Here is a 27,447-nt window from a genome sequence, read left to right as displayed (position 1 = left end):
GGGTGAGGCCAGGAGTGTTGGGGCAGGGTGAGCCCATCCCCACCCACTTAGCGCTGACCCAGAGCCCTCCTCCCATCAGCACAGGAACGCTACTTGTAGTCCTTGGTCTCTGGTGAATCTAGGACACAGGATGGATGGGGGAATGGAGCTGGTGCGAGGGTCTGCCCCTCAGTTCTTAACTGTGATACTCTCAGAGACTTTGCCATGGTCCCCCTGACAACTGCTCACTCGATCACACCTGCCTCAACTACAGAAGTCTGAGCTGTCCCAGAAGTACCAGGTGGTGGCAATGCCATTGGCAGTAAAGGAGGCCATACACCAGCTGTTGTCTGAAAAGAACCTGCCTCAGTACTGAAACTTACACCAGGACTTTTATATACTAGACTCTTGACAATCAAAGCCTGATGAGTGTATGGCAGGGCCCCTGCGTGGAAGGATGAGGACATTGAAGGCAGGAAGGCTCAGCAATGAAGAGAGAGGAGGCACGGAGTGTCCAGAGATCATTTAAGAAACAAATTGGGGAGGCCTGTCAGCATTTTCCTAGCCTACAGCCCTGGATGAATGACACTGAGGACTTCCCATTCCTAGATTCTGCACTGCAGAAGCAGGCAATGGATATGAAGAAACGGAAGAATTTGAAGAAAAAAGTGGAGTGGGAGGTGACAGAAATGGTGGAATGAGGGGCGTGGAGGCAGAGGTTGGGGGCAGAATGCAGGGTAGTAGTACAGGGTTAGGGGGCTGACACTGATTCCCCTGCCCCTGCCTTGACCACTCTTGTCTCACAGAAGGAGACGCAGCAGAAGCTCATGGAAAAGTCAGAAGACCCAGAGCAGTCAGATGCCGAGCACCTAGATGCCGAGCACCCAGCCTCACTGCGGCAGTGCCTGGGACCTGACTGTGTGCACCCCAGCCGGCCAGGCTCCAAGTACTGCTCGGATGACTGTGGCATGAAGCTGGCAGCTGAGTGAGTGCACCTGGAGGTTAAGCAACCTCCATCAAGTAGGGCATGGAGTAGGGCATGATCTATGCCAGCTGTAATTCCATCTACCCCGCTACCTAGGTATCCTCCACCATTTGTCCACTCACCCACCTATCCATCCACCCTTACATCCACCGACCCGCTGAACCACCCATCCACATTCCATCCACCGACCCACGCATTCACCCTCAACAGTCACTTACCCACCCAGCTGTCTAGCCATCCACCCAACCATCCACCATCCAATCACCCATTCACCAACATTCACTCATCTACCATTCATTATCCTAAACATCCACCACTCGGTCACTCATCCATTTCTTCCTATTTTGATGCCCCCACATACGCATTCCATTCTTGCTGTCTCCCCTTCCAGCCGCATCTATGCGATCCTGCCCAAGCGCATCCAGCAATGGCAGAAGAGCCCTTGCATTGCTGAGGAGCATGACAAGAAAATGCTCGAGCGCATCCACCGTGAACAGCAGGACACCCACACCCGCCTGAAGGACATAGAGTGCCATTTCCATGAACTTGAGGCCATCATTCAGCGTGGCAAGCAGCAGGCTGTGTGCAAAGAGGAAGAGGTGAGTGGGAATGGGTGGGGTGGAGCAGAAAGGTGCCTGATATCTTGCCCTGCCGTCCCCACTCTGCACTGCTTTACTGGCCCTTCTACTGTCCTATGCAGAGCAACCAACGTGGCAGGAACAGCGTCAACCTGCAGATCTTCTGTGTCTCCTGCGGGCAACCCATCAATAGGCGGGTTGCCCTGCGCCACATGGAGCGCTGCTTCGCCAAGGTTGGACCATTGGCTGGGGGCAGATGGGGCAAGGGTGTTTTCGGCTGGGTGGGGTCCATGAGGAGGGGGGCAGGTTTGGTGCCCGGGTATTTGTTGTAGAAGAGAATACAACACACATCCATGTCTCTACCCATTTGTGTTTTTCTTCCATCCCCAGTAAAAGGCCAAGATTTGGGCATCAGCCACCGGTGAGGGGGGGACATTGGCTGCAGACAGGAGCGTAGGGTCCACAGGGAACAAATGTGTTGTTTGGGGCTTTGTCATGGGAGGGTATGCAGTGTGTGTCTATAATTCCTCCCATTTGTACTCTTTTTTTCCCCAGTATGAGCGCAAATGGTCCTTCAGGTCCACGTACCCCACTTGCATTCAGGGGTGAGTGTGAGTGCTACTCAGGGTCAAAGGCATGATGTGGACAAGGTCAGGAACAGCGTGGGCAAGATTAAGGGCAGGATGTGGGTAGGCTCAGAGACAGAGGTGGGCGGATTAGCGGCAGGGTATTGGTGGGGTTGGGGACAAAGTATGGGCAGGGTTCAGGGTGGGACCACCCTCCTCCTGACCCTTAGCACCTCACGTTAACCTCTCCCCAGAGCCACAGGGCTCTTCTGTGATGTTTACAACCCATGGAGTAGAAGGTACTGTAAGCGACTCCAGGTGTTATGCCCTGAGCACTCGAAGGACCCCAAGGTGAGACTTTTCTTTCTCTACCTCATCGCCCTCCATTCCTCCCCTTCTCCCTACCTGACCACCTTCCTCCTCTCGTCCTCCAGTGCTTGATTGCCTCCTATTCCTTCTTCCTTCTGCCTGACTGCCTTCATACCTCCTGACCAATCCCTATGTATCCCCTCCTCCTTTCCTGACCTCCCCTACACCCCGCTCCTCACTGCCCAATCACTTTCTCGTTTTACTTTTCTCTCTGCCTGTTTGTTTATTCATAATCTCCTTGCCTGACCCCACCCCCCAACATTTCTCTCTCCCTCTGCCTGACCAGCCTCCGTTCCTCTCCTCCTCTCTGCATAACCATTCCCCATTCTTCCCTTCTCCTTGCTTGCTCATCTCCCTTCTTTTCCCAGCCCCTGCCTGACCACCCCACAATCCCCCCTCCCTCCCTGCATGGTTACCCTCAATTCCTCTCTTCTTACTTGCTGGCTTCCTTCTATTCTTATTCTCCCTGCCTCACTTCCCCAATCACCTTCTCACTGCTTGTCATCTCCTAAATCCCTTCTTCTTCCCTGTTTGATCAGCCCCCATCCCTGTCACCCTCCCAGCCTTACTCCTCACCTCCCCCATGCTTTACCAACCCTCATTCATCTACTTCTCCCTGTCAGACCTCCCCTCCATCCTTCCTCCTTCCTGTTTGGTCTCTTTCTGTTCTTCCGTCCTTCCTGCCTGATCACCTCCATTCCTACATCCCTGCTTAACTTCTTCCTCCATTCTCCATGATTGATCATCCCCCTTTGGCCCCCTCTTCTTTACCTAATCACTGAATTCCTCTCTTCCCCCCTGCTAGGTCACCACTCCCCATTCCTCTCCTGCCTGCCTGCCTGTCTGCCTGTCCTCCATTCCCCTCTTCCTTTCATCCTGCCTGCCTGATCACCCTCCATTTGGCACCCTTCACCTACCTCATCATCTTTCATTCTTCCCCACAGGTACCGGATGATGAAGTGTGCGGTTGCCCACTAGTGAAAAACGTCTTTGAGCCCACTGGTAATTTCTGTTGCCTCCCCAAACGGCTGTGCAATCACCACTACTGCTGGGAGAAGCTGAGACGTGCCGAGTTGGACCTAGAGCGCATGCACATGGTACGTTACAAGGCTGAGTGGGGCTGAGGGGCGGGATGGAATCCTAGAAGCCCCTTCTCATGCTTGCCCCCCCACAGTTGCTCAAGCTGGAAGAGCTGGCTGAGCAGGAGAAAAAGGTGCGCACAGCCATGAAGAATCGGGCAGGGCTGCTGGCCCTGATGCTTCATCAGACAATCCAGCATGACCCGCTCACCACTGACCTACGCTCCAGAGTAGACAGCTGAGCTCTGCTCAGCTGAGGTCCTGTACTCAATACCCTGTGCAAGGGAGACACTCTACGAATTCCTCACACACCTGTTCCTCTAACATCTTTCTCAGGGCATCTCAGAATTTCTCTGTGCTTCTCTGTTCCCCATTTAGTCTCCTGTCTCGGTCTACGCCTCCTAGAGGTGGGGTGGTCCTCAAAATCCCCCTCTTTCTGTCCGTTCCTGTATCCCCCATCTCTTTCTTTCCTGAATCTGGGCGGAGCCAGGAGATCTGCCCTGCCCTCATCTCCCACCATCCAGAGTTTTGTTTAAAAACTTTAGAACAAGGGGCTTCCTTGCTGATGCAGTGGTTGAGAATCTGCCTGCTAATGCAGGGGACACAGGTTCGAGCCCTGGTCTGGGAAGATCTCACATGCCGCAGAGCAACTAGGCCCGTGAGCCACAAGTACTGAGCCTGCGCGTCTGGAGCCTGTGCTCCGCAACAAGAGATGCCGCGATAGTGAGAGGCGTGCACACCACAATGAAGAGTGGCCCCCGCTTGCCGCAACTAGAGAAAGACCTCACACAGAAATGAAGACCCAACAGAGCAAAAATAAATAAATAAATAAATAAACTCCTACTCCCAACACCTTCTTTAAAAAAAAAAAAAAACTTTAGAACAAGAGATTTTAATATTCTCTGATGGCCCCTAAGCCGTTCTCTCTGGCCACAAACCCAATTCCGAACCTCCAGTGGTGGTGGGTGACAGTGCAGTTTTACTTGGGGGGTGGGCTACAGTGCACATTTGGGGGTGCCTGTGATGCCCACTGTGCTCGGTGCATCCTCTTCTGTCAACGGAGATGTGATCTTACGAAGGGAATGCCAGTGACCCTTGTTCTCCTAAGTCCCCCATCCCAGTCCATCAAACACGTAGTTGGCACCTGATTAGTGTACTTTGACCAACTTCTGTATAATTGTTAATATTCCCCAGGCCAGAGGTGCTGGGAAAATGTTGCAATGGAAGGAATAGGTGAGTGTGGGATAGTCCTCCTTGGTGATTCCACTTTGGGACACTGAGGACAGTTCAGGGTGTCATAGCAATTGTGTCCCTGCCCCCACCCACCTTGATCCACCCTTTACCATACCACGAGGTCCCAGCCTTTTCTGTCAGCCTTGGCTCCTGCCAGTCCAGTCCTGGTCTATCTGTCTCCCCCACAAACTTGCCCATCTTGTCCTGTCCTCCTCCTCCCACTACCCTGCTCGGGGTCTGCCCTTTCCAGCTGGCTCTGCCCATTTCAAGCCTATAGGGTTGCCAGAAGAGGACTGGGACATCTGCCATATCTGCCTTTGCCAGCGCCAGCCAGGCCTCCTGTGCCAGTAGAGGTGTGTCAAGCAGTGCTGCCTGTGGGTACTGGTTTGTCTCAATGATGGACTTGAACTACTCTTCCTATTCTTTCTATATTCACTGGCCCCTTAGGAATTTTTTCATTAATTTTCACTATTACATTTTCCCCTGGGGACTCACATATTTCACCTAAATGTTTAAGTATGTTGCTCTAGACTTATACCTCATATTCCACAATAACTAGTATATTAGCTCTCGAATGCACTACATATCCGGTGCAATATCTCCTTTTTTTTATTAGTTTCTGCTTTATAACAAAGTGAATCAGTTATACATATACATCTGTTCCCATATACCTTCCCTCTTGCATCTCCCTCCCTCCCACCCTCCCTATCCCTCCCCTCTAGGTGGTCACAAAGCACCGAGCTGATCTCTCTGTGCTATGCGGCTGCTTCCTACTAGCTAGCTACCTTACGTTTGGTAGTGTATATATGTCCATGCCACCCTCTCGCTTTGTCACAGCTTACCCTTCCCCCTCCCCGTGTCCTGAGGTCCATTCTCTAGTAGGGCTGTATCTTTATTCCTGTGTTACCCCTAGGTTCTTCATGACATTTTTTTTTCTTAAATTCCACATATATGTGTTAGCAGACGGTATTTGTCTTTCTCTTTCTGACTTACTTCACTCTGTATGACAGACTCTAGGTCTATCCACCTCATCACAAATAACTCAATTTCGTTTCTTTTTATGGCTGAGTAGTATTCCATTGTATATATGTGCCACATCTTCTTTATCCATTCATCCGATGATGGACACTTAGGTTGTTTCCATCTCCGGGCTATTGTAAATAGGGCTGCTATGAACATTTTGGTACATGACTCTTTTTGAGTTATGGTTTTCTCAGGGTATATGGCAGGCAGATTCTTTTTTTTTAACAAATTTAATCAGTTATACATATACATATGTTCCCATATCCCCTCCCTTTTGCATCTCCCTCCCGCCCTCCCTATCCCACACCTCCAGGCGGTCACAAAGCACCGAGCTGATCTCCCTGTGCTATGCGGCTGCTTCCCACTAGCTATCTACCTTACGTTTGGTAGTGTATATATGTCCATGCCGCTCTTTCGCTTTGTCACAGCTTACCCTTCCCCCTCCCCATATCCTCAAGTCCATTCTCTAGTAGATCTGTGTCTTTATTCCTGTCTTACCCCTATTTTCTTCATGACATTTTTTTTCTTAAATTCCATATATATGTGTCAGCATACAGTATTTGTCTTTCTCTTTCTGACTTACTTCACTCTGTATGACAGACTCTAGGTCCATCCACCTCATTACAAATAGCTCAGTTTCGTTTCTTTTTATGGCTGAGTAATATTCCATTTTATATATGTGCTACCTCTTCTTTATCCATTCATCTGATGATGGACACTTAGGTTGTTTCCATCTCCGGGCTATTGTGAATAGAGCTGCAATGAACATTTTGGTACATGACTCTTTTTGAATTATGGTTTTCTCAGGGTATATGCCCAGTAGTGGGATTGCTGGGTCATATGGTAGTTCTATTTGTAGTTTTTTAAGGAACCTCCATACCGTTCTCCATAGTGGCTGTACCAATTCACATTCCCACCAGCAGTGCAAGAGTGTTCCCTTTTTCCCACACCCTCTCCAGCATTTATTGTTTCTAGATTTCTGGATGATGGCCATTCTGACTGGTGTGAGATGATATCTCATTGTAGTTTTGATTTGCATTTCTCTAATGAGTAAACATGTTGAGCATCCTTTCATGTGTTTGTTGGCTGTCTGTATATCTTCTGTGGAGAAATGTCTATTTAGGTCTTCTGCCCATTTTTGGATTGGGTTGTTTGTTTTTTTGCTATTGAGCTGCATGAGCTGCTTATAAATTTTGGAGATTAATCCTTTGTCAGTTGCTTCATTTGCAAATATTTTCTCCCATTCTGAGGGTTGTCTTTTGGTCTTGTTTATGGTTTCCTTTGCTGTGCAAAAGCTTTTAAGTTTCATTAGGTCCCATGTGTTTATTTTTGTCTTTATTTCCATTTCTATAGGAGGTGGTTCCAAAAGGATCTTGCTGTGATTTATGTCATAGAGTGTCCTGCCTATGTTTTCCTCTAAGAGTTTGATAGTGTCTGGCCTTACATTTAGGTCTTTAATCCATTTTGAGCTTATTTTTGTGTATGGTGTTAGGGAGTGATCTAATCTCATACTTTTACATGTCCCTGTCCAGTTTTCCCAGCACCACTTATTGAAGAGGCTGTCCTTTCTCCACTGTACGTTCCTGCCTCCTTTATCAAAGGTAAGGTGACCATATGTGCGTGGGTTTATCTCTGGGCTTTCTATCCTGTTCCATTGATCTATCTTTCTGTTTTTGTGCCAGTACCACACTGTCTTGATTACTGTAGCTTTGTAGTATAGTCTGAAGCCAGGGAGGCTGATTCCTCCAGCTCCATTTTTCGTACTCAAGATTGCTTTGGCTATTCGGGGTCTTTTGTGTTTCCATACAAATTGTGAAATTTTTTGTTCGAGTTCTGTGAAAAATGCCAGTGGTAGTTTGATAGGGATTGCATTGAATCTGTAGATTGCTTTGGGTAGTAGAGTCATTTTCACAGTGTTGATTCTTCCAATCCAAGAACATGGTACATCTCTCCATCTATTTGTATCATCTTTAATTTCTTTCATCAGTGTCTTATAATTTTCTGCAGACAGGTCTTTTGTCTCCTTAGGTAGGTTTATTCCTAGATATTTTATTCTTTTTGTTGCAATGGTAAATGGGAGTGTTTTCTTGATTTCATTTTCAGATTTTTCATCATTAGTATATAGGAATGCCAGAGATTTCTGTGCATTAATTTTGTATCCTGCTACTTTACCAAATTCATTGATTAGCTCCAGTAGTTTTCTGGTAGCATCTTTAGGATTCTCTATGTATAGTATCATGTCATCTGCAAACAGTGACATCTTTACTTCTTCTTTTCCGATTTGGATTCCTTTTATTTCCTTTTCTTTTGTGATTGCTGTGGCTAAAACTTCCAAAACTATGTTGAATAAGAGTGGTGAGAGTGGGCAACCTTGTCTTGTTCCTGATCTTAGTGGAAATGGTTTCAGTTTTTCACCATTGAGGACGATGCTGGCTGTGGGTTTGTCATATATGGCCTTTATTATGTTGAGGAAAGTTCCCTCTATGCCTACTTTCTGCAGGGTTTTTATCATAAATGGGTGTTGAATTTTGTTGAAAGCTTTCTCTGCATCTATTGAGATGATCATATGGTTTTTCTCCTTCAATTTGTTAATATGGTGTATCACATTGATTGATTTGCGTATATTGAAGAATCCTTGCATTCCTGGAATAAACCCCACTTGATCATGGTGTATGATCCTTTTAATGTGCTGTTGGATTCTGTTTGCTAGTATTTTGTTGAGGATTTTTGCAGCTATGTTCATCAGTGATATTGGCCTGTAGTTTTCTTTCTTTGTGACATCCTTGTCTGGTTTTGGTGTCAGGGTGCTGGTGGCCTCGTAGAATGAGTTTGGGAGTGTTCCTCCCTCTGCTATAGTTTGGAAGGGTTTGAGAAGGATAGGTGTTAGCTCTTCTGTAAATGTTTGATAGAATTCGCCTGTGAAGCCATCTGGTCCTGGACTTTTGTTTTTTGGAAGATTTTTAATCACAGTTTCAATTTCAGTGCTTGTGATTGGTCTGTTCATATTTTCCATTTCTTCCTGATTCAGTCTTGGCAGGTTGTGCATTTCTAAGAATGTGTCCATTTCTTCCAGGTTGTCCATTTTATTGGCGTAGAGTTGCTTGTAGTAATGTCTCATGATCTTTTGTATTTCTGCAGTGTCAGTTGTTACTTCTCCTTTTTCATTTCTAATTCTATTGATTTGAGTCTTCTCCCTTTTTTTCTTGATGAGTCTGGCTAATGGTTTATCAATTTTGTTTATCTTCTCAAAGAACCAGCTTTTAGTTTTATTGATCTTTGCTATCGTTTCCTTCATTTCTTTTTCATTTCTTTCCGATCTGATTTTTATGATTTCTTTCCTTCTGCTAACTTTGGGGTGTTTTTGTTCTTCTTTCTCTAATTGCTTTAGGTGCAAGGTTAGGTTGTTTATTCGAGATGTTTCCTGTTTCTTAAGGTAGGATTGTATTGCTATAAACTTCCCCCTTAGAACTGCCTTTGCTGCATCCCATAGGTTTTGGGTCGTCGTGTCTCCCATTGTCATTTGTTTCTAGGTATTTTTTAATTTCCTTTTTGATTTCTTAAGTGATCACTTCGTTATTAAGTAGTGCATTGTTTAGCCTCCATGTGTTTGTATTTTTTACAGCTCTTTTCCTGTAATTGATATCTAGTCTCATAGCATTGTGGTCAGAAAAGATACTTGATACAATTTCAATTTTTTTCAATTTACCCAGGCTTGATTTGTGGCCCAAGATATGATCTATCCTGGAGAATGTTCCATGAGCACTTGAGAAAAATGTGTATTCTGTTGTTTTTGGATGGAATGTCCTATAAATATCAATTAAGTCCATCTTGTTTAATGTATCATTTAAAGCTTGTGTTTCCTTATTTATTCTCATTTTGGATGATCTGTCCATTGGTGAAAGTGGGGTGTTAAAGTCCCCTACTATGAGTGTGTTACTGTCGATTTCCCCTTTTATGGCTGTTAGTATTTGCCTTATGTATTGAGGTGCTCCTCTGTTGGGTGCATAAATATTTACAATTGTTATATCTTCTTCTTGGATCGATCCCTTGATCATTATGTAGTGTCCTTCTTTGTCTCTTCTAATAGTCTTTATTTTAAAGTCTATTTTGTCTGATATGAGAATTGCTACTCCAGCTTTCTTTTGGTTTCCATTTGCATGTAATATCTTTTTCCATCCCCTTACTTTCAGTCTGTATGTGTCTCTAGGTCTGAAGTGGGTCTCTTGTAGACAGCATATATATCGGTCTTGTTTTTGTATCCATTCAGCCAATCTGTGTCTTTTGGTGGGAGCATTTAGTCCATTTACATTTAAGGTAATTATCGATATGTATGTTCCTATTCCCATTTTCTTAAGTGTTTGGGGTTCGTTATTGTAGGTCTTTTCCTTCGTTGTGTTTCTTGCCTAGAGAAGTTCCTTTAGCATTTGTTGTAAAGCTGGTTTGGTGGTCCTGAACTCTCTCAGCTTTTGCTTGTCTGTAAACATTTTAATTTCTCCATCAAATCTGAATGAGATCCTTGCTGGGTAGGGTAATCTTGGTTGCAGGTTTTTCTCCTTCATCACTTTAATTATGTCCTGCCACTCCCTTCTGGCTTGTAGAGTTTCTGCTGAGAGATCAGCTGTTATCCTGATGGGGATTCCCTTGTGTGTTATTTGTTGTTTTTCCTTTGCTGCTTTTAATATGATTTCTTTGTGTTTAATTTTTTTTTCTTTTTTTTTTTTTTTTTTTGCGGTATGCGGGCCTCTCACTGTTGTGGCCTCTCCCGTTGCGGAGCACAGGCTCCGGATGCGCAGGCCCAGCGGCCATGGCTCACGGGCCCAGCCGCTCCGTGGCATGTGGGATCCTCCCAGACCGGGGCACGAACCCGTATCCCCTGCATCGGCAGGCGGACTCTTAACCACTGCGCCACCAGGGAGGCCCTGTGTTTAATTTTTGACAGTTTGATTAATATGTGTCTTGGCGTATTTCTCCTTGGATTTATTCTGTATGGGACTCTCTGTGCCTCCTGGACTTGATTATTTCCTTTCCCATATTAAGGAAGTTTTCAACTATAATCTCTTCAAATATTTTCTCCGTCCCTTTCTTTTTCTCTTCTTCTTCTGGAACCCCTATAATTCGAATGTTGGTGCGTTTAATGTTGTCCCAGAGGTCTCTGAGACTGTCCTCTGTTCTTTTCATTCTTTTTTCTTTATTTTCCTCTGCATCAGTTATTTCCACTATTTTATCTTCCACCTCACTTATCCGTTCTTCTGCCTCAGTTATTCTGCTATTGATCCCATCCAGAGTATTTTTCATTTCATTTATTGTGTTTTTTTTTTTTTTTTTTTTTTTGCGGTATGCGGGCCTCTCACTGTTGTGGCCTCCCCCGTCGCGGAGCACAGGCTCCGGACGCGCAGGCTCCGGACGCGCAGGCTCAGCGGCCATGGCTCACGGGCCCAGCCGCTCCGCGGCATATGGGATCCTCCCAGACCGGGGCACGAACCCGTATCCCCTGCATCGGCAGGCGGACTCTCAACCACTTGCGCCACCAGGGAGGCCCCATTTATTGTGTTTTTAATCGATGCTTGATTCATCTTTAGTTCTTCTAGGTCCTTGTTAACTGTTTCTTGAATTTTGTCTATTCTATTTCCAAGATTTTGGATCTTGGAAATAGAATCTTGGATCATCTTTACTATCATTATTCTGAATTCTTTTTCAGGTAGACTGCCTAGTACCTCTTCATTTGTTAGGTCTGGTGGGTTTTTATCTTGCTCCTTCTCCTGCTGTGTGTTTTTCTGTCTTCTCATTTTGCTTATGTTACTGTGTTTGGGGTCTCCTTTCTGCAGGCTGCAGGTTCGTAGTTCCCGTTGTTTTTGGTGTCTGTCCCTAGTGACTAAGGTTGGTTTAGTGGGTTGTGTAGGCTTCCTGGTGGAGGGGACTAGTGCCTGTGTTCTGGTGGATGAGGCTGGATCTTGTCTTTCTGGTGGGCAGGTCCACGTCTGGTGGTGTGTTTTGGGGTGTCTGTGGACTTTTTATGATTTTAGGCAGCCTGTCTGCTAATGGGTGGTGTTGTGTTCCTGTCTTGCTAGTTGTTTGGCATAGGGTGTCCAGCACTGTAGCTTGCTGGTCGTTGAGTGAAGCTGAGTGCTGGTGTTGAGATGGAGATCTCTGGAAGATTTTCGCCATTTGATATTATGTGGAGCTGGGAGGTCTCTTGTGGACCAGTGTCCTGAAGTTGGCTCTCCCACCTCAGAGGCACAGCAGTGACTCCTGGCTCCTCAATTTGGGATGATTTGTTGTCTATTCATGTATTCCACAGATGCAGGGTACATCAAGTTGATTGTGGAGCTTTAATCCGCTGCTTCTGAGGCTGCTGGGAGAGATTTCCCTTTCTCTTCTTTGTTCCCACAGCTCCCGGGTCTCAGCTTTGGATTTGGCCCCGCCTCTGCGTGTAGGTCGCCGGAGGGCGTCTGTTCTTCGCTCAGACAGGACAGGATTAAAGGATCAGCCTCTTCGGGGACTCTGGCTCACTCAGGCCGGGCGGGAGGGAGGGACACGGCGTGCGGGGCGAGCCTGCAGCCGCAGAGTTCGGTGTGACGTTGCACCAGCCCGAGGCGCGCCGTGCGTTCTCCCAGGGAAGCCATCTCTGGATCCCGGGACCCCGGCAGTGGCGGGCTGCACAGGCTCCCGGAAGGGTGGTGTGGACAGTGACCTGCGCTCGCACACAGGCTTCTTGGTGGCGGCAGCAGCAGCCCCAGCGTCCCACGCCCGTCACTGGGCTCCGCGCTTTCAGTCGTGACTCGCGCCCGTCTGTGGAGCCCCTTTAAGCAGCACTCTTAATCCCCTCTCCTCACGTACCAGGAAACCAAGAGGGAAGAAATAGTCTCTTGCCTCTTTGGCAGCTCCAGGGTTTTCCCGGACTCCCTCCCGGCTAGCTGTGGCACATTAGCCCCCTTCAGGCTGAGTTCTCACCACCAGCCCCAGTCCTCTCCCTGCGCTCTGACCGAAGCCCGAGCCTCAGCTTCCAACGCCGCCCGCCCCGGCGGGCGAGCAGACAAGCCTCTCGGGCTGGTGAGTGCCGGTCAGCACCGATCCTCTGTGCAGGAATCTCTCCGCTTTGCCCTTCCCAGGTACGTGGGGAGTTTCTTGCCTTTTGGGAGGTCTGGGGTCTTCTGCCAGCGTTCAGTAGGTGTTCTGTAGGAGTTGTTCCACGTGTAGCTATATTTCTGGTGTATCTGTGGGGAGGAAGGTGATCTCCGCGTCTTACTCTTCCGCCATCTTCCCCGGAAGTCCCCAGATTCTTAACCACTGCACCACTAGGGTAGTCCTCCATAAGCTTTTTTTTTTTTTTTTTTTGTGGTACATGGGCCTCTCACTGTTGTGGCCTCTCCCGTTGCGGAGCACAGGCTCTGGACGTGCAGGCTCAGCGGCCATGGCTCACGGTCCCAGCCACTCCGCAGCATGTTGGATCTTCCCAGACCGGGGCACGAACCCGTGTCCCCTGCATTGGCAGGCGGACTCTCAACCACTGCACCACCAGGGAAGCCCCCATAAGCTTTTATATGTTATGTTTTCTTTTTCATTTGTCTCTAAGTATTTCCTAATTTCCCTTGTGATTTCTTTATTGATCCATTGGTTGCTTAAAAGTGTGTTGTTTAGCTTCCACAGATTTCTGAACTTTCCCGTTTTCTTTCTGTTGTTGATCTCTAATTTCATCCCATTGTTTTAATTTATTTTTTTAATATTTTATTATTGTTTTTTATAGAGCAGGTTCTTATTAGCTATCTATTTTATACATATTAGTGTATATATATCAATCCCAATCTCCCAGTTCATCCCACCCCCCCACCCCCCACCCCACTTTCCTCCCTTGGTGTCCATACATTTGTTCTCTACATCTGTGTCTCTATTTCTGCCTTGCAAATCAGTTCATCTGTACCATTTTTCTAGATTCCACATATATACGTTAATATACGATATTTGTTTTTCTCCTTCTGCCTTACTTCACTCTGTATGACAGTCTCTAGGTCCATCAACATGTCTACAAATTACCCAATTCCATTCCTTTTTATGGCCGAGTAATATTCCACTGTATATATGTACCACATCTTCTTTATCCATTTGATTGTCGATGGGCATTTAGGTTGCTTCCATGCCCTGGCTATTGTAAATAGTGCTGCAATGAACGTTGGGGTGCATGCGTTTTTTTGAATTATGGTTTTCTCTGGTTATATGCTCAGTAGTGGGATTGCTGGGTCATATGGTAATTCTATTTTTAGTTTTTTAAAGAACCTCCAAACTGTTCTCCACAGAGGCTGTATCAATTTACATTCCCACCAACAGTGCAAGAGGGTTCCCTTTTCTCCACACCCTCTCCAGCATTTGTTGCTTGTAGATTTTCTAATGATGCCCATTCCCATTGTTTTTAGAAAAGATACTCTGTATGATATCTAACTTTTAGAAAATATTGAGATTTAATCTGTGGCCTAACCTGTGGTCTATCCTGTAATATGTCCCATGTACACTTGAGAAGGATGTGTATTCTGCTATAGTGGGTAGAGTGTTCTGTATATGTCTGTTAGATCGAGTTTGTTTATTGTGTTGTTCATGTCCTCTGTTTCCTTAGTTATCTTTTGTCTAGTTGTTGTATTCATTATTGCGAGTAGAGTATTGAAGTCTCCAACTATTATTGTAGAACTATCTATTTCTCCAATCAATTCTGTCAATTTTTGCTTCATATATTTTGATGGTCTGTTATTAGGTGTGTACATGTTTATAATCGTTATATATTATCACTGTTTTGAACTTTTTATTGATATATAGTGTCCTTCCTTGTCTCTTGTCAAGAGTTTTTGACCAAAAATTTATTAGGCTGATATTAGTATAGCCATCCCTGCTCTCTTTTGGTTATTATGCATGGAATAACATTTTACATACTTTCACTTTCAACCTATTAGTGTTCAGGGATCGAAAATGAATTTCTTGTAGACCCCATGCAGTTGGATCCCCTTTTTGAAAAAAAATCCTTTCTGCCAATCTCTATCTTTTGATTGGAGAGTTTAATCCATTTACATTAAAATAATAACTAATAAGGAGGGACTTACTTCCATTTTGGCATTTGTTTTCTATATGTCTTTTAGATTTCTGTCCCTACTTCCCTGCAACACTGTCTTCCTTTGTGTTTAGTTATTGGGTTTTTTTTTTTTTTTGGTAATGAAATTTTGAAATTCTTTCCTTATTTTCTTTTGTGTGTATTTTATAGCAATTTTCTTTGTGGTTACCATGGGGGTTTCATTTAACATCCTAAAGTTATTACACTCTATTTGAATTTACACCAGCTTAATTTCAGTAACATATACAAATATCTCCTTTAATAGCCCCATCACCACCTCTTTGAGTTGTTGATTTCACAAAATCACTCTTTCTTTTTTTTTACATCTTTATTTGAGTATAATTGCTTAACAGTGGTGTGTTAGTTTCTGCTTTATAACAAAATGAATCAGTTATACATATAAACATGTTCCCATATCCCCTCCCTCTTGCGTCTCTCTCCCTCCCTCCCTATCCCAACCCTCCAGGCGGTCACAAAGCACCGAGCTGATCTCCCTGTGCTATGCAGCTGCTTCCCACTAGCTATCTACCTTACGTTTGGTAGTGTATATATGTCCATGCCTCTCTTTCGCTTTGTCACAGCTTACCCTTCCCCCTCCCAATATCCTCAGGTCCATTCTCTAGTAGGTCTGTGTCTTTATTCCTGTCTTACTCCTAGGTTCTTCATGACATTTGTTTTTTCTTCTTAAATTCCATATATATGTGTTAGCATACGGTATTTGTCTTTCTCTTTCTGACTTACTTCACTCTGTATGACAGATTCTAGGTCTATCCACCTCATTACAAATAGCTCAATTTCATTTCTTTTTATGGCTGAGTAATATTCCATTGTATATATGTGCCACAACTTCGTTTTTTTTTTATTTTACAAATTTAATCAGTTATACATATACATATGTTCCCATATCCCCTCCCTTTTGCGTCTCCCTCCCACCCTCCCTATCCCACCCCTCCAGGCGGTCACAAAGAACCGAGCTGATCTCCCTGTGCTATGCGGCTGCTTCCCACTAGCTATCTACCTTACATTCGGTAGTGTATATATGTCCATGCCGCTCTTTCACTTTGTCACAGCTTACCCTTCCCCCTCCCCATATCCTCAAGTCCATGCTTTAGTAGGTCTGTGTCTTTATTCCTGTCTTACCCCTATGTTCTTGATGACATTTTTTTTCTTAAATTCCATATATATGTGTCAGCATACAGTATTTGTCTTTCTCTTTCTGACTTACTTCACTCTGTATGACAGACTCTAGGTCCATCCACCTCATTACAAATAGCTCAATTTCATTTCTTTTTATGGCTGAGTAATATTCCATTGTATATATGTGCCACATCTTCTTTACCCATTCATCCGATGATGGACACTTAGGTTGTTTCCATCTCCGGGCTATTGTAAATAGGGCTGCTATGAACATTTTGGTACATGTCTCTTTTTGAATTATGGTTTTCTCAGGGTATATGCCCAGTAGTGGGATTGCTGGGTCATATGGTAGTTCTATTTGTAGTTTTTTAAGGAACCTCCATACCGTTCTCCATAGTGGCTGTACCAATTCACATTCCCACCAGCAGTGCAAGAGTGTTCCCTTTTTCCCACACCCTCTCCAGCATTTATTGTTTCTAGATTTCTGGATGATGGCCATTCTGACTGGTGTGAGATGATATCTCATTGTAGTTTTGATTTGCATTTCTCTAATGAGTAAAGATGTTGAGCATCCTTTCATGTGTTTGTTGGCTGTCTGTATATCTTCTGTGGAGAAATGTCTATTTAGGTCTTCTGCCCATTTTTGGATTGGGTTGTTTGTTTTTTTGCTATTGAGCTGCATGAGCTGCTTATAAATTTTGGAGATTAATCCTTTGTCAGTTGCTTCATTTGCAAATATTTTCTCCCATTCTGAGGGTTGTCTTTTGGTCTTGTTTATGGTTTCCTTTGCTGTGCAAAAGCTTTTAAGTTTCATTAGGTCCCATGTGTTTATTTTTGTCTTTATTTCCATTTCTATAGGAGGTGGTTCCAAAAGGATCTTGCTGTGATTTATGTCATAGAGTGTCCTGCCTATGTTTTCCTCTAAGAGTTTGATAGTGTCTGGCCTTACATTTAGGTCTTTAATCCATTTTGAGCTTATTTTTGTGTATGGTGTTAGGGAGTGATCTAATCTCATACTTTTACATGTCCCTGTCCAGTTTTCCCAGCACCACTTATTGAAGAGGCTGTCCTTTCTCCACTGTACGTTCCTGCCTCCTTTATCAAAGGTAAGGTGACCATATGTGCGTGGGTTTATCTCTGGGCTTTCTATTCTTTTCCATTGATCTATCTTTCTGTTTTTGTGCCAGTACCATACTGTCTTGATTACTGTAGCTTTGTAGTATAGTCTGAAGTCAGGGAGCCTGATTCCTCCAGCCCCATTTTTCCTTCTCAAGATTGCTTTGGCTATTCTGGATCTTTTGTGTTTCCATACAAATTGTGAAACTTTTTGTTCGAGTTCTGTGAAAAATGCCAGTGGTAGTTTGCTAGGGGTTGCACTGAATCTGTAGATTGCTTTGGGTAGTAGAGTCATTTTCACAATGTTGATTCTTCCAATCCAAGAACATGGTATATCTCTCCATCTATTTGTATCATCTTTAATTTCTTTCATCAGTGTCTTATAATTTTCTGCAGACAGGTCTTTTGTCTCCTTAGGTAGGTTTATTCCTACATATTTTATTCTTTTTGTTGCAATGGTAAATGGGAGTGTTTTCTTGATTTCACTTTCAGATTTTTCATCATTAGTATATAGGAATGCCAGAGATTTCTGTACATTAATTTTGTATCCTGCTACTTTACCAAATTCATTGATTAGCTCTAGTAGTTTCCTGGTAGCATCTTTAGGATTCTCTATGTATAGTATCATGTCATCTGCAAACAGTGACAGCTTTACTTCTTCTTTTCTGATTTGGATTCCTTTTATTTCCTTTTCTTCTCTGATTGCTGTGGCTAAAACTTCCAAAACTATGTTGAATAAGAGTGGTGAGAGTGGGCAGCCTTGTCTTGTTCCTGATCTTAGTGGAAATGGTTTCAGTTTTTCACCATTGAGGACGATGTTGGCTGTGGGTTTTTCATATATGGCCTTTATTATGTTGAGGAAAGTTCCCTCTATGCCTACTTTCTGCAGGGTTTTTATCATAAATGGGTGTTGAATTTTGTTGAAAGCTTTCTCTGCATCTATTGAGATGATCATATGGTTTTTCTCCTTCAATTTGTTAATACGGTGTATCACGTTGATTGATTTGCATATATTGAAGAATCCTTGCATTCCTGGGATAAGCCCCATTTGATCATGGTGTATGATCCTTTTAATGTGCTGTTGGATTCTGTTTGCTAGTATTTTGTTGAGGATTTTTGCATCTATGTTCATCAGTGATATTGGCCTGTAGTTTTCTTTCATTGTGACATCCTTGTCTGGTTTTGGTATCAAGGTGATTGTGGCCTCGTAGGATGAGTTTGGGAGAGTTCCTCCCTCTGCTATATTTTGGAAGAGTTTGAGGAGGATAGGTGTTAACTGTTCTCTAAATGTTTGATAGAATTTGCCCGTGAAGCCATCTGGTCCTGGGCTTTTGTTTGTTGGAAGATTTTTAATCACAGTTTCAATTTCAGTGCTTGTGATTGGTCTGTTCATATTTTCTATTTCTTCCTGATTCAGTCTTGGCAGGTTGTGCATTTCTAAGAATTTGTCCATTTCTTCCAGGTTGTTCATTTTATTGGCATAGAGTTGCTTGTAGTAATCTCTCATGATCTTTTGTATTTCTGCAGTGTCAGTTGTTACTTCTCCTTTTTCATTTCTAATTCTATTGATTTGAGTCTTCTCCCTTTTTTTCTTGATGAGTCTGGCTAATGGTTTATCAATTTTGTTTATCTTCTCAAAGAACCAGCTTTTAGTTTTATTGATCTTTGCTATCATTTCCTTCATTTCTTTTTCATTTCTTTCTGATCTGATCTTTATGATTTCTTTCCTTCTGCTAACTTTGGGGTGTTTTTGTTCTTCTTTCTCTAATTGCTTTAGGTGCAAGGTTAGGTTGTTTATTCGAGATGTTTCCTGTTTCTTAAGGTGAGATTGTATTGCTATAAACTTCCCTCTTAGAACTGCTTTTGCTGCATCCCATAGGTTTTGGGTCATCGTGTCTCCATTGTCATTTGTTTCTAGGTAGTTTTTGATTTCTTCAGTGATCACTTCGTTATTAAGTAGTGTATTGTTTAGCCTCCATGTGTTTGTATTTTTTACAGATGTTTTTCTATAATTGATATCTAGTCTCATAGCACTGTGGTCAGAAAAGATATTTGATACAATTTCAATTTTCTTAAATTTACCCAGGCTTGATTTGTGACCCAAGATATGATCTATCCTGGAGAATGTTCCATGAGCACTTGAGAAAAATGTGTATTCTGTTGTTTTTGGATGGAATGTCCTATAAATATCAATTAAGTCCATCTTGTTTAATGTATCATTTAAAGCTTGTGTTTCCTTATTTATTCTCATTTTGGATGATCTGTCCATTGGTGAAAGTGGGGTGTTAATGTCCCCTACTACGATTGTGTTACTGTCGATTTCTCCTTTTATGGCTGTTAGTATTTGCCTTATGTATTGAAGTGCTCCTCTGTTGGGTGCATAAATATTTACAATTGTTATATCTTCTTCTTGGATCGATCCCTTGATCATTATGTAGTGTCCTTCTTTGTCTCTTCTAATAGTCTTTATTTTAAAGTCTATTTTGTCTGATATGAGAATTGCTACTCCAGCTTTCTTTTGGTTTCCATTTGCATGTAATATCTTTTTCCATCCCCTTACTTTCAGTCTGTATGTGTCTCTAGGTCTGAAGTGGGTCTCTTGTAGACAGCATATATATCGGTCTTGTTTTTGTATCCATTCAGCCAATCTGTGTCTTTTGGTGGGAGCATTTAGTCCATTTACATTTAAGGTAATTATCGATATGTATGTTCCTATTCCCATTTTCTTAAGTGTTTTGGGTTCGTTATTGTAGGTCTTTTCCTTCTGTTGTGTTTCTTGCCTAGAGAAGTTCCTTTAGCATTTGTTGTAAAGCTGGTTTGGTGGTGCTAAACTCTCTCAGCTTTTGCTTGTCTGTAAACGTTTTAATTTCTCCATCAAATCTGAATGAGATCCTTGCTGGGTAGAGTAATCTTGGTTGCAGGTTCTTCTCCTTCATCATTTTAAATATGTCCTGCCAGTCCTTTCTGGCTTGCAGAGTTTCTTCTGAAAGATCAGCTGTTAACCTTATGGGGATTCCCTTGTGTGTTATTTGTTGTTTTTCCCTTGCTGCTTTTTATATGTTTTCTTTGTATTTGATTTTTGACAGTTTGATTAATATGTGTCTTGGCGTATTTCTCCTTGTATTTATCCTGTATGGGACTCTCTGTGCCTCCTGGACTTGATTAACTATTTCCTTTCCCATATTAGGGAAGTGTTCAACTATAATCTCTTCAAATATTTTCTCCGTCCCTTTCTTTTTCTCTTCTTCTTCTGGAACCCCTATAATTCGAATGTTGGTGCGTTTAATGTTGTCCCAGAGGTCTCTGACTGTCCTCAGTTCTTTTCATTCTTTTTTCTTTCTTCTGCTCTGCAGTAGTTATTTCCACTATTTTATCTTCCACGTCACTTATCTGTTCTTCTGCCTCAGTTATTCTGCTATCGATCCCATCTAGAGTATTTTTAATTTCATTTATTGTTTTTCTAATCATTGCTTGATTCATCTTTAGTTCTTCTAGGTCCTTGTTAACTGTTTCTTGCATTTTGTCTATTCTATTTCCAAGATTTTGGATCATCTTTACTATCATTATTCTGAATTCTTTTTCAGGTAGACTGCCTATTTCCTCTTCATTTGTTAGGTCTGGTGGGTTTTTATCTTGCTCCTTCTCCTGCTGTGTGTTTTTCTGTCTTCTCATTTTGCTTATCTTACTGTGTTTGGGGTCTCCTTTTTGCAGGCTGCAGGTTCGTAGTTCCTGTTGTTTTTGGTGTCTGTCCCCAGTGGCTAAGGTTGTTTCAGTGGGTTGTGTAGGCTTCCTGGTGGAGGGGACTAGTGCCTATGTTCTGGTGGATGAGGCTGGATCTTATCTTTCTGGTGGGCAGGTCCACATCTGGTGGTGTGTTTTGGGGTGTCTGCGGACTTTTTATGATTTTAGGCAGCCTCTCTGCTAATGGGTGGCATTGTGTTCCTGTCTTGCTAGTTGTTTGGCATAGGGTGTCCAGCACTGTAGCTTGCTGGTCGTTGAGTGAAGCTGGGTGCTGGTGTTGAGATGGAGATCTCTGGAAGATTTTCACCGTTTGGTATTACGTGGAGCTGGGAGGTCTCTTGTGGACCAGTGTCCTGAAGTTGGCTCTCCCACCTCAGAGGCACAGCAGTGACTCCTGGCTGCAGCACCAAGAACCTTTCATCCACATGGTTCAGACTCCTCAATTTGGGATGATTCGTTGTCTATTCATGTATTCCACAGATGCAGGGTACATCAACTTGATTGTGGAGCTTTAATCCGCTGCTTCTGAGGCTGCTGGGAGAGATTTCCCTTTCTCTTCTTTGTTCTCACAGCTCCCGGGTCTCAGCTTTGGATTTGGCCCCGCCTCTCCATGTAGGTCGCCGGAGGGCATCTGTTCTTTGCTCAGACAGGACAGGGTTAAAGGAGCAGCCGCTTCAAGGACTCTGGCTCACTCAGGCCTGAGGCGGGGAGGGAGGGGCACGGAGTGTGCGGTATGAGCCTGCGGGGCTGAGGCCGGCGTGACATTGCACCAGCCCGAGGCACGCCGTGCGTTCTCCTGGGGAGGCCATCCCTGAATCCTGGGAGCCCGGCAGTGACAGGCTGCACAGGCTCCCCGGAAGGGGGGCGTGGACAGTGACCTGTTGGTGGCGGCAGCAGCAGCCCCAGCAGCCCCAGCGTCCCACGCCCGTCTCTGGGGTCTGCGCTTTCAGCCGCGGCTCACGCCCGTCTGTGGGGCTCCTTTAAGCAGCGCTCTTAATCCCCTCTCCTCGCGCACCAGGAAACAAAGAGGGAAGAAAAAGTCTCTTGCCTCTTCAGCAGGTCCAGACTTTTTCCCGGACTCCCTCCCGGCTAGCTGTGGCTCATTAGCCCCTTCAGGCTGTGTTCACGCCGCCAGCCCCAGTCCTCTCCCTGCGCTCCGACCAAAACCCGAAGCCCGAGCCTCAGGTCCCCACCCCTCCCACCCCAGCGGGCAAGCAGACAAGCCTCTCGGGCTGATGAGTGCCGGTTGACCCGGATCCTCCGTGCGGGAATCTCTCCGCTTTGCCCGCCGCACCCCTGTTGCTGTGCTCTTCTAAATGACTCGGAAGCTTTCCCCCTCCACCACCCACAGTCTCCGCCCGTGAAGGGCCTTCCTAGTGTGTGGAAACCTTTCCTCCTGCACGGCTCCCTCCCACTGGTGCAGGTCCCGTCCCTATCCTTTTGTCTCTGTTTATTCTTTTTTCTTTTGCCCTACCCAGGTACGTGCGGAGTTTCTTGCCTTTTGGGAGGTCTGAGGTCTTCTGCCAGCGTTCAGTAGGTGTTCTGTAGGAGCTGTTCCATGTGTAGCTGTATTTCTGGTGTATCTACAAAATTACTTCTTTATACATTGTGTGTTCAAAAACTTAAGCTAATAATTTTTTAAAAATGCATTAGCCTGTCAAATTATGTAGATAACAATATGTGGAGTTACAAACCAATGTTATACTAATAGTAGCTTCTAGATTAATAATTGCTTTTTTAATGTATTAGTCTCTTAACTCATGTAGAAAACAAACAGTGTGGTTATGCACCATTGTTACAATAATGCTGCCTTTTATAATTGCCCATGGATTTACTTTACTGAGATCTTTATTTTTTCATATGGCTTCAAGTTACTCTCTGTTGGCCTTTCCTTTCAATCTTCAGGACTCCCTTTATAATTTCTTTTTTTTAACATCTTTATTGGAGTATAATTGCTTTACAATGGTGTGTTAGTTTCTGCTTTATAACAAAGTGAATCAGTTATACATATACATTTACATATGTTCCCATCTCTCTTCCCTCTTGCATCTCCCTCTCTCCCACCCTCCCTATCCCACCCCTTTAGGTGGTCACAAAGCACTGAGCTGATCTCCCTGTGCTATGTGGCTGCTTCCCACTAGCTATCTATTTTACGTTTAGTAGTGTATATATGTCCATGCCACTCTCTCACTTTGTGAAGGCTATTTCTTAAAATAAACCTTAAAACTTTGGTTTTTTATAACATCCAATATATGAGTCACCAACAACTGTTGTAGGAACACTGTGCTGGGAGTCATTCACACGCCAGCATTGCCTTAACTGTCTAGTAGAGGAGAGAAACCTGCAACCCACACAGTGACACAAAGAAGAATGACAGAGGTGTTGTGAGAAAACTGAAAAAGGAGGAGCAAGGGGTTTGGTGAAGGCTTCCCAGTGGGGCAGGCACCTGAGCTTAACCTTGAAAGATAAGCAGAAAGTTGACAGGCAAAAACAGACAAATAATACAAAACAGACAAGTACAGGCAACTCTCCCCCATCCTTTATAATTCCAAGGTTAAAATAAGAGGAACACCACTCACTATTATAACTATTTCCACAAGTGCATTGAGAAGAGAAGCAGGTCACTTGGTTGGAAAGGAAGTAGAGGGAACTTCCCAGCTGGTGATGCCAAAGCTGAGTCTTGAAGGGTGAGCAGGAATAAGCAAAAGAAGGACAAGCCTGAGCAAAGGCCTGGAATGTGGAAGCCCATGCTGGATTGACAAGAGAGTGACTATCCAGGATGTCCTGAGTGTTTGACACCTGGAGGGCCTGGGAAGAGGATTCGTCTATCACAGGAAAGTGGGGCCCTGTCATAGAGAACTTTGATGGGCACACCATAGAGTGGAGAACTGATTCTGAATACCCTGGGAATCCAGGGAAGATTCCCAAGGAGAATGGTGACATAATTTTTTCATCTGTGGCCCTTTGGGAAGACAACCCTGGAGGCAAAATGGATTAGCCAGCCACATCTCAGAGGTGGGAGTTCATTATAATGTAAAATACAGGAAACCTGAAGTAGGGCTTTGGAACCGGGAATGAAAGAAATAAGCAGTAAAGAGACAGGAGATATTGGAGAAGTAGGTCTGAAGTCAGAGGTGAAGAGCCAAACGCTGTCCAAGATTCTTTGAATGAGCCACAGTGATGAAAAATAACTCAAAGGGAAGTTAAAAGATTAGCTTGGACAAAACAAGTAGTGTTTATAAACATTCACAGCCATAGAGAGGTAGTAATGCTTCCTTTAGAGCTCACAGACTACTTCTTAGTTCAGCTCAAATTTCTCACCTCTTGCCCCAATCCCTAAACTGGATTTGATTAAAAACTGTAAAGACTTAGCAGGGGATACTGTCTTTAGAGGCTAGGCTCGAACCAGGAAAATAGCTTCTTAACAGCAACATCTTAACATTTTTGAACTTTGCTTTTCTACATGATGATTAGTTAAATGCAACTCTAGTGTAAATTACAGCATTTATTTGCTTTTATCTTCAAGGAATAATATGGAGCCAGATAAATTGCAGTAATTTGCCACTTTGCAAGAACACCAGGCAAGGCACCAGGTCATCAATGGCTACTGGACACTCTTGTGTGTCATGTGTAAGCTGGGCACTGGGTAACCAGTAGTGACCAAGACCAACATTGTCCCTGCCTTCATTTCTAGTTGAGGAAGATGGGTGTGACAAAACAGGTGTGAGGGGTTCAGACAATGCCTCCGTTTACTTCTTAATTTCAAGATTAAAATAAAAGAAACATTCCTGCTGTATAATTATGTCCATAACTTCATTCAGAAGAGAGGCTGGTCATCCAGATGGAGAGGAATCAGAGAGAGCTTCCCAGATGGTGATGCCAAAGCTGAGTCCTGAAAGGTGAGCAGTGTGATTGTAATCTTTCACAATGATAATATTTTTTTCTATCTTACTTTTGTTTTACTTTTACTAATATATTTTTCTTTGTTTTTATTTTACATCATTTTAATCATGTATTATGTAAGATTGGAATTTTTACATGTTCATGGTGAATCAAATCATTATGGAATGACCCTTTCAACCCCAATTAATACTTCTGGTCTTAGTATTTTTAGTCTGATATTAATATAATTGGCATTGCTTTATTTTGATTAGCATGTACCTGGCAAATTTTCTTCCATCCTTTTATTTCAAACGTTTCTGTATCCTTATGATTTGCCAGGTTTGGCATAAACAGCATATGGCTAGACTTGTTAATTTTCATTCAAAATGACAATCTCTGACTTTAACTGGAGAGTTTACCCCATTAACAATTCTTTATTCTTGATTATGTAATAAAATATAAACTTCAAATATGAACTTATTACTACCTTCTTAAATTTTGCTTTCTATTTTTCCTGCCTTTCTATAAATCTTTTTCTACTTTCTCGACTTCTAAAAGCTGATTTACTTGTTTTTGTTTGTTTTTCTCATTGCCTACCTCATGATTTATATAGCAGATAGTAAAATGGTACTAATATGAAATTATTCAAAATAATTGGAAATGATAAGGGGATCAATTTTCCTGCCACATAACAATAAAGCAATGAAGATCACTCTGATGTGTGAAACAGTGAGGCGCTGGTGTCAAAAGAGACAACTGTACCCTTTATGGGGCACAGAACAGCGTGCATGTACCTGTGTGGTTGCTCTGTAACCATTTGCTTCAAACTTTGGGCTGTACTGCAGCTCCGTTATTAAGGGTCTGGAGCAAGTGCAAACACAGTACATTCGGGAAGGGGTGGCATTAAGGTCGATTCCGGACCGGAAGTCGCTTTGCCACCATTTTTTACGTCATCTGCCTTGACGCTCTCCGCCGCGAAGCAGCTTCCGGGCGCCGCTTTGCCACCATTTTTTTACGTCATCTGCCTTGACGCTCTCCGCCGTGTAGCGGCTTCCGGGCGCTCAGGTACCTTGCGAGGGCTTTGAAGAGGGACTTGAAAGGGTGAGTGTGGGGGTCATTGAAGGGGATTTGGGGGTTGATAATGGGTATCTTTGGAGTCAGTATGGGGACTCGTTCGAATTTGAGTTGAGCGCTCCGATCATTATTTTCTGTCTTCTTATATTGTCAACTGAGACCACAGTTGGGTATGTATTGTTTTCGTTTTCGTTAAGTTCTAAGTATTTTCTAATTTCAGTTATTTTTTTTTTTACCAAGAGTTTAGAAATGCCTTCTCAATCTTCAAAAGTTAAGGCTTTTGTTTCTAAGGCAACTTATCTGTGCCCTGTGTGATGCTTATTCATTGGAAAGTGTTCAGACTTCCTTTAAGACTACGGCCAGGGTGAGTTTTTATTAATATTGCATCTGTAGCTCGAAACTAGTATGTGTTCTCTGGTTGATAACTGTCTTAACCAAAACGTGTGTAGTCTTTGTGTGTGTGCTTGCTCTTTTAATCTTTGAGAGTAATGATTTGTGTGTGTGTGCATATGCATGCAAACATTTAAAAACATTTGTATATTTATATATTTTAGTAGGTATTACTGGGTTCAGGTAGGAGTAGTTTTCAGAATAAAGATTGTCAAATTATTCTAGGTGAGTGAGCCAGACAGCATGCGCTGTGCGCTGCGCTGTGTGCGCACAGCGTGGCATGTGCAAGTGGGGGAGGGGGCAGGGCTTGGCGTGGCTCAGCATGTGAGAGGTAAGGCAGAACAGAGTATGTACAGGAAGTGGGGAGGGGTATATGAGGCTGAGTCTGGGAGGCGGGCAGGGCCTGGCAGTGCATGGGACCCACAGGGCTGGGAGCCTTAAGGCAAGACAGAGTGTGTCCAAGAAGGCAGAGTCAGGCATGTGGAGCCTGGAGAGACTAGGCAGACTGGGCGGGACAGAAAGGTGGGCGGAGCATGTCTGAGGGGCTGGGCCGGCTGGGCAGAGGAGGCTTGTCTGGGTCCATGGTGTAGGGCAAGCAGGGCAGCGGGTGTGTCCTGGAGGGTGGACAAGGCAGGCTGAGCCCTCTAAGTGTAAGGAGGTGGAGTCTAGCTTTTCTGGGTGGATATGCAGGGCCTTATGAATTCGACTGGGCAAGATGCAGCCAGATGGACTAGCCAAGTGTGTCTGGATAAGGTGGGCAAGCAGGGCCAGGTGGTGCCAGTCATTCCCAGGCAGGCAAGACCTAGTGTATCCAGGCAGGTGCTGTGGGCCCCAGCCACAGTGGCCAGAGGGTGAGGCCAGGAGTGTTGGGGCAGGGTGAGCCCATCCCCACCCACTTAGCGCTGACCCAGAGCCCTCCTCCCATCAGCACAGGAACGCTACTTGTAGTCCTTGGTCTCTGGTGAATCTAGGACACAGGATGGATGGGGGAATGGAGCTGGTGCGAGGGTCTGCCCCTCAGTTCTTAACTGTGATACTCTCAGAGACTTTGCCATGGTCCCCCTGACAACTGCTCACTCGATCACACCTGCCTCAACTACAGAAGTCTGAGCTGTCCCAGAAGTACCAGGTGGTGGCAATGCCATTGGCAGTAAAGGAGGCCATACACCAGCTGTTGTCTGAAAAGAACCTGCCTCAGTACTGA

General features: G+C 44.1%; 1 protein-coding gene across 1 annotated transcript; it reads left to right on the top strand.

Annotated features, from left to right (window-relative positions):
- Window positions 1-467: 467 nt before the first annotated feature.
- On the top strand, window positions 468-27,447 carry LOC132481705 (CXXC-type zinc finger protein 1-like). The gene is made up of 11 exons (XM_060086528.1): window positions 468-659; window positions 786-964; window positions 1,356-1,563; window positions 1,665-1,775; window positions 2,098-2,147; window positions 2,363-2,459; window positions 3,422-3,574; window positions 3,652-3,786; window positions 25,827-25,880; window positions 26,469-26,567; window positions 27,346-27,447. The coding sequence occupies exons 1-11, from the start codon at window positions 468-470 to the stop codon at window positions 27,445-27,447; spliced, it is 1,380 nt and encodes a 459-aa protein (XP_059942511.1).

This window comes from Mesoplodon densirostris, chromosome X (assembly GCF_025265405.1).
Source record: "Mesoplodon densirostris isolate mMesDen1 chromosome X, mMesDen1 primary haplotype, whole genome shotgun sequence".
Lineage (NCBI taxonomy): Eukaryota > Metazoa > Chordata > Mammalia > Artiodactyla > Ziphiidae > Mesoplodon > Mesoplodon densirostris.
This window is presented reverse-complemented; position numbering and strand designations above follow the sequence as displayed.

Excerpts from the sequence above, each read along its gene's own strand:
- LOC132481705 (XM_060086528.1), top strand. The coding sequence starts at position 468 with ATGAAGAGAGAGGAGGCACGGAGTGTCCAGAGATCATTTAAGAAACAA. Across the intron at positions 2,460-3,421 it reads AGCACTCGAAGGACCCCAAG|GTACCGGATGATGAAGTGTG; the intron begins GTGAGACTTTTC and ends TCTTCCCCACAG. Across the intron at positions 26,568-27,345 it reads GGCTTGGCGTGGCTCAGCAT|AAGTCTGAGCTGTCCCAGAA; the intron begins GTGAGAGGTAAG and ends CCTCAACTACAG.